Consider the following 7421-nt stretch of genomic DNA (forward strand, 5'->3'; position numbering starts at 1 on the left):
GAGAAATGACTCAATTGATTCAAGAAATAGTCAAACCATTTCTCAAAATAACAAGACCATTTTGTGTAGTTTGATTTTGTATTTTTGTCTTTTCTTGTTTTTTATTCAATTTTTTTAGGTTGTTTAAGAAATATGAATGATTATTATGTGGATCAGAAAACATATTAAGTGGGTATGCATGGAAATAACTTGTATGATAGCATTTCATATATTGGAATGTGAAGTAAAAACATTTATGTAATGATATAAAAATACATGTATTAATGAGTAATAAATATCTGAATTGTTAAAAGAATACTGAGTAGTGTGTTCTTAATATTATTAAGTAGAAAATATGATATGAGACTTGGTGTGATACAAAAGAGGTATCAGCTATAAGATCTTAAGAAAGTAGAATAGGACCAACGAGAGGAACATATAGGTGTTTATCACCTTAAAACCTCTTTAATTTATAGTAATTGTTATAAGTTACTAATTTCAATAACATGATTATTGATTTGTATGATATGTGTTGTGGAATAGTAAGTACTTATGAAATCTCAATATGAAGATTTATTTAAATAAGTGTTGGGTTGCTGAATGAAAAATCAACCCTATGAGTAGGGCTTAGTTGATTAAAATTGAATTTACAAAAACAAGTGCATATGGTTTTCATGCAAAATAATCAACCACATGTGTTGGGGCTAAGGCTAACGCCTCTTTAAAGGTAAGGTGGATGCATTCTTATGTGTGGATGTTGGCCATAAGAATAGAGACCCAAAGTTGTTATCATCAAGTCAATCATGAGAAAATGAAGACTTGATCATAAAATTAATATATTAACCACAAGTATAGGGATAATATGGAATTTATAATTAGTTGCAGTAGTAAAGATTAGGAAGGTGCTGGACATACAACTTAGGAATAGAAGCCAATTGAAAGAAAGGAATGATTATTGATTATATTTTATTAGTTTTCAATTAGTTGTAGGATTTTTATATTTTATGTTAATCATACTACTACTTAGAAAATTTTAATAAACTTATTTGTTGAATTACATGGATTGTTAAGTTATTATAGTAAAGATTTGTTAATGTCAATGAATTTCATCCTTTTATTTTAATTATAATATTATGATATTTTACTATTTTAAGTGTTTTAACTATATCAATGTATTGAAAAAATTATATATGATTGTTTGATTGAAATATTTATGTGCATTAAAGATGAAAAGAAATACACTCAACACACTTATATGTGTGTGTGTGTGATTTTTATATGCTATATTATTAGTTATTTTATGTAGTCATATATTGAGCATGTGGATAGTGTTATAATAACCCTAACTCAAATTTATGAAATTAAACATCACTTCTATTTGTATTCACTTAAACTTGTATAATCAAGAACTCCTTACCTAATGATAAAATAAGCTTCAAATTGTAACTAGTCAAAATTCTTTCACCCCTCTCTTTCCTTTCACTTTGTCTAAAAGTTTCACTCTCTTCTTGTTATCTCCATTACTTGATTTCTCTCTAGATTTTGTATCATATCATGTTAATTTATCATTTTGTCACCTTTAATGTCATTCTCATACTCCTTTTCAAGGATTCTATTGTTTAACTTAGCTTTTCTCTCTTTTTTTTCTTCATTTTTCCCTTTTCTAGTAGCTCATGCTAGAATATAAAAAGGAAAAAGGGTTGTATTTTTTTTTTGCTAAAGTCTATTTTACCCCTTTAATGTCTATGTTTTATCTTCCTGTATTTTAGTCCTACTTTCAATATTTTCACAAGGCCATCTCAAACTCTTATTTCTTTAAAGTTTTAACTAAAAACATGTTAATAGGATCCTATAAAATCTAAGTCTTCTACAACAATCATATCAATATTTATGTTTGATATCATAAAACTAGATAATACTAGAATTACATCTCGAATTTGATTCCAAGCCCAACTTCTAACATGTCATTCTATCTCGTTCGGATGAAGTATATATGTCTACTATTCAACTGAACTAGAATCGAAATAAAACTCCTTTAAAGCTCGAGTTATCAACCAAACAATAATCAAAGGTCCAGTGTAACAGATTTAACCCTTTTTAACTCGAACATCTAAACTTAGGCCATTAATTTCATCTTTGATCCTTTTCAATTGTGACCTTATATTAAGACCAATTGGTGGCATAGATGAGATCAATTTATTTTTTTCATCTATGAACTAATTATTGTTTTACAATAACATTACTGATTTTTACTTAAGGTTTGCACCAACACATTTTCATGTAATTTTTATCTTAACATTTATTTCTCATTTTCCTTATCATTTCTTGAAATTATTTTCCCATTCTCTAAACACATTTATTTTCATATCTTAACATCTATCATCATCCAATCCCTAATCAAACTAAAGCATTTTAAGTAATTTTTATAATAATTTCTCTAAAATATATTTAATTAAAATAAATTTGAGATAAATTGTAATAAAAAAACAAAAGACTAAATATCAATTATAAACACTTGAAAGTCCTATCAAGTAAAAATTAAAATTCTTTCTTTATAAAATAAAATCTAGTTAAATAAATGTTGCACCGTTAAAGCTTTCAAGCTTATATAAAAATTTTTATATCCAAATCAATGCTAAAGATTAAGCATATAGAATTCAAGATTTATATCTAATTATTAATTAAAGATTCATACACACGAGGAATATATGAAGATAATTTCTATCTAGTTTGAAAAAGTATGAAAGGATGAAAATCATCAAGTTATAAAAAATAAAAAAAAATAAGAATTAAGTAATAATTTCTTAAACCATGAGGATTTTTTATTATTTTTAGCTAAAGAACTACATTATAATTAACTCATATATATATATATAATTTAATTTAATTTAAAATAAATTTTGAGGTCGAAATTTCCAAAAGGTTCTGCTATTCTGAGGTAATTTTTTTTTAATCTTATATAGTTACTAATTTTGAGTAAAGATTTTAGATAAAATTAAAAGCAAATTTGATGCAATAAATGGGCGGAGGCGTTGTGAGCAGAAGGTATGCATGAGTTATTTATTGTATGGAATATGAAATTTCGGAAAATGGAAATGCTGTCAAGTGTCAACCAGCCAAATAAGTGACAAAGACTCAATACAACAAGAAGAGAGAGGGGGGGCGAGAGAGAGAGAGATGATTCCAAATTCGTGAAGGGAAGCAATCCCTCTCTCACACGCACATGCATGCCCTTCTCTTTTCCCTTTTAACCAGAAATAATTCATTCCAACTCCCACTTTCCTCCTCTTCGATTTCTTCCTCTGCGATTAATTTAGTTGCTTTGCACGGTGTTTGATCCAACTTCTCACTATTTTATTTTGATTTTCACCGGAAACAAATTATAGCAGGATCGTTGAGGGAGTTGGACATGGCAAGCTCGGCAGATCGAACAATTCCAATAGATTCACCAAGCTGTAATGTTTATTTTCTTAAGAAATTGAATATATTGGAAATAAGCGAATTATTTTGTTCATAAAACTATCTGTGTATTTGCTAACAGCTGCTTTGAATAAGTTTAAACAGCAGAATCTCCCAGCATGTAAGCCAGTCCTCAGGCCATCCTGTGTGAGTCTCAGTTATCTACAACCACCAGATATGTGTGTGAATCTTTTCTTTTCTTTTTCAAGAGTTGATCTTGTTTTTTTGTTTTTGTAGGTTATCACTTCCTTTTTGGTGCTCGGTTTTATTTTCGTTCCTATTGGACTTACCACTCTTTGTGCTTCTCGTACTGTAACTACTCTCGCTACCTGTCATTTCATCCCTTTGCTTTGATTAGGATTTTTATTTTCCTTCTTTTGATTGGTGTTTTCTTATAGGTTGTTGAAATTGTTGATCGCTATGATTCGGGATGTGTTCCTGGGGCTTTTAGAAGCAACAAAGTGTCCTTTATCAAAGATACCTCTCTTCCCAAAAACTGCTCTCGGGTCCTCAAGGTCAGACTCTGTTACCACATTAAATTTATCTTCAATATGTGTTGATTTTGCAGTTGTTGCTCTTAAAATTTGCAAAGCTTTGTACGGTGCTTCCCCACAAACATTTAGTTGTCACTTGTTCTGATACTTCCTTTTCTTCTCTTCTATTTATTGCTTATTTTCATGAATGTGGCATTGCATGATATGGGTTTCACTTATTCCATTTTGTGATTTGAGTTTACTTGCCACTTACACTGCATGAAGCATGTTTGACTGTCATCAGTCTTCTAACATGTTTTTGTAAATGGAAGTTTTGGTGGTTTCTAATTTTATGAATCTCAGGAAACGTGATTTTGTGCTATGCAGTGATTCGTAAACAAACCAGGTTTTTATATATATATATCCACGCTTGAAAAGACTGTGTCTGCAAGTGACTTCAGTCTGAAAAATCTATTTTATTTATGTAACCATGGATTCCATTGAAATCTCATATCTCCTCTATTGTTGTTCGCATTTGTTCATTTTGTACCTTGTTATGTAGGTGCGCAAACATATGAAAGCTCCAATTTATATCTATTATCAGCTTGACAATTACTATCAAAATCACAGAAGGTGAGATTCTTTCCTTCACTTCCACTGTAGTGCTATTTCTGAATTTTTGGTTTAGTTAATGATGTTTCTTGTTCTTTCTTTGTTATTGTTACTTTTCTTGTATCCCTGTCCTTCTGTTCAATGTGTACTGTTGTAGCTCTGCCTTTGCAGTTAAGTTCTTTAGTAAGCTAGCTGTGCATCTATTTTGTTTTAGGGAGCTTTTGAAGAAATCCCTTCGCAAGTCTGTTTCTAAGTCTGGCGTTATTATTTTATATAATTGCCTTATAGCATTGCTTCTCATTGTGTCTCGCTTGAAAACTTGGCCGCTTGCTTTTCTCCATTGTTATCCCTGAGGTCATTAATTTGCATCATGAACTCCTGGATACATTCCAGGTATGTGAAAAGTAGAAGTGATCAGCAACTCTTACATGGACTTGAGTCCAACAATACAAGTTCCTGTGAACCTGAAGAGTTCAATAATGGTCTTCCTGTTGTCCCTTGTGGGCTGATAGCATGGAGTTTGTTCAATGACACGTACACATTTATTCGTGGAACAAAAGAATTGAGCATCAATAGGAAGAATATTGCATGGGAGAGTGATCATGATAGCAAATTTGGGAAGCATGTATATCCCCTTAATTTCCAGAATGGAACCTTGATCGGTGGTGGGAAACTAGATCCCCATATCCCTGTATGTATTGACAGTTTATTACTTTTTATTAGTTTGCTCTTTCCATAATTTATTATCTGAACATATTACCACCACGCATCACCTTCCTTGCAACATTCTCTTTCGCTTCACTTTGCTATACCACTTTTTTATTCATAGCCGTCATTGCTTGTATTCTAGAGCAAGTGGATCTTCTTTCTTTTAACTGATCTCTTATCCACTTTACATGGCTCAATGTTTTGATAAAAGTAGCAACTATGCAAAATAGCACGATGCTTTTTTAAAATTGTGCTGAATATCTATGATAGAAATTGTCAATGCAAGAAAGGGAATGTTAAATCATTCTTGATTGAATTAAATCATTTCTTGATTGAATTGATTTTTCATGCCTTTTTATGGGGAATGAAAGTGCACCTGTCTCCAGATTGTACCCTACATCTAGATCTCAATATCCCTTATTCAGTATTACCCTAGGTGCAACAATTGTCTCACATGGACATGATATGAAGAAAATTTCTAGGTTGTCTGATTCATCTTTCACAGAATTTCTCACATAAATATAGTCTACTGGTTCTAAATCATTCTCTGAATATACTGTTACAGATGATATAAGTCTTGTCTTTTTGTGTTCTTTCCTTTCTCTTGCTTGGCATTTGTTGATGGGGTTGTTGCTACATTAATAGCTAAGTGATCAAGAGGATCTCATTGTATGGATGCGCACTGCTGCTCTTCCTAGCTTCCGCAAGTTGTATGGTAGAATTGAAGAGGACTTGGAGGCAGATGATGTTATAGTGGTCCATCTAATGAACAATTATAACACATACAGCTTTGGAGGAAAAAAGAAGCTTGTTCTTTCAACATCAAGCTGGCTAGGAGGAAGGAATGACTTCCTTGGAGTTGCCTACATCTTTGTTGGCGGTTCTTGTATAATCCTTTCAATTGTCTTCTTGTTGCTTCATATGAAAAATTCAAGGTAGTAAACTTATTCCCAGACAATTTCCTTTAAATTTATATATATTCATTTTCACATCAAAACATGAAAACTAAGCAATCATTGACTGGAATTTCAGGCTTGTGAAGAATATTTATGACATGCTTTCAATTTCTGTAATGCTCGATGCCTGTTTTTTGGTTCAAAAATTAATATGGGGATCTAATTTGATCATCTCACCTTTATATATGATACTTACTAGAAATTCATCCGATATACATGTTAGTTGTAATGGTTCTTATAAATATTATTATCATGAATTTTCCTCCAAAATATCTCCTTTTTTGTGTTGGGCTTGTTGTTCAGCTGCATTATTTACCACCTCATTTGTCCAATTATTATTTTCTGGATAATTTTTTCTGCCTGTTTCCTTTCTACATGTGCACAAATCATTGAAAACATTTGCCTAGTGTTCAGCATTTCTTATGGTATTATTACAACTTAGAATTTTGTATGGATATTTGTGGCGAGCTATGCTATATTGTTATGAAAATGTTATATTTAAACAATGCTACTGTAGTTTTATTATGCAGCATAACATTTTGACTCAAGATGTGTTCTCTGCCAAGATTTTCCATTAATGTGATAGCAACTAGTTTGCTGGAGCTTGCATGCATTAACAAGTTACACATACATTAGTCCAGTTTGATGATTTAATAACCAGACACTAATCTCATAGATACTCGATGCAGGTACTAAAAAGTCCTAGGTGGTTCTTTTTTGGTTTTTGATGGGCCTTGTCTGGACAAAACTTTACCATCCTGGAGTGAAAAAGACCTTTCTAGTTGAAGAGGTGACGATGCTTTCCAATTTAAGATTATTAAATGATAATTGTAGTCGTCGTGTATTTTGTTTTGACATTGCTGAACAACTTGAAAATGTGTTAGGACTGACACAAGGAGCTTGAGGGTGATTTAAAAGAAAAGAGTGATATCTGATGCTCATTACATTTTATACACATGTCTACCTTCTTCTACCATGAACATTTAGTGACGGGTCGCTCCACTGCGGACCAATTAAAAGTTGATTTTAACATACAAAAACAAAAAGATTATGCAGGCCCTGATAAGGATTTTTTTTCCCCTTCAAACTGGGAAAAATTTCAAATGTGAATAGAAAATTTTGTGTGCATTTAATAAAATTAATTATAATTAGTTGTGTAAATAAATAATAAATACTAAAAAATGTTGCTAATGATAACAAAAAACGAACTTTAAAGCGAAGTAATAGATACAAA

At 31.2% G+C, this 7421-nt stretch overlaps 1 protein-coding gene across 1 annotated transcript; it reads left to right on the forward strand.

Annotated features, from left to right (window-relative positions):
• The first annotated feature begins 3267 nt into the window (after window positions 1-3267).
• LOC105117743 (LEM3 (ligand-effect modulator 3) family protein / CDC50 family protein) lies at window positions 3268-7142 on the forward strand. The gene is made up of 8 exons (XM_011015498.1): window positions 3268-3434; window positions 3521-3585; window positions 3676-3750; window positions 3837-3953; window positions 4474-4544; window positions 4917-5214; window positions 5877-6166; window positions 6877-7142. The coding sequence occupies exons 1-8, from the start codon at window positions 3389-3391 to the stop codon at window positions 6881-6883; spliced, it is 969 nt and encodes a 322-aa protein (XP_011013800.1). The 5' UTR covers window positions 3268-3388; the 3' UTR covers window positions 6884-7142.
• Window positions 7143-7421: the final 279 nt, after the last annotated feature.

This window comes from Populus euphratica, unplaced genomic scaffold (genome assembly GCF_000495115.2).
Source record: "Populus euphratica unplaced genomic scaffold, PopEup_1.0 scaffold1507.1, whole genome shotgun sequence".
NCBI lineage: Eukaryota > Viridiplantae > Streptophyta > Magnoliopsida > Malpighiales > Salicaceae > Populus > Populus euphratica.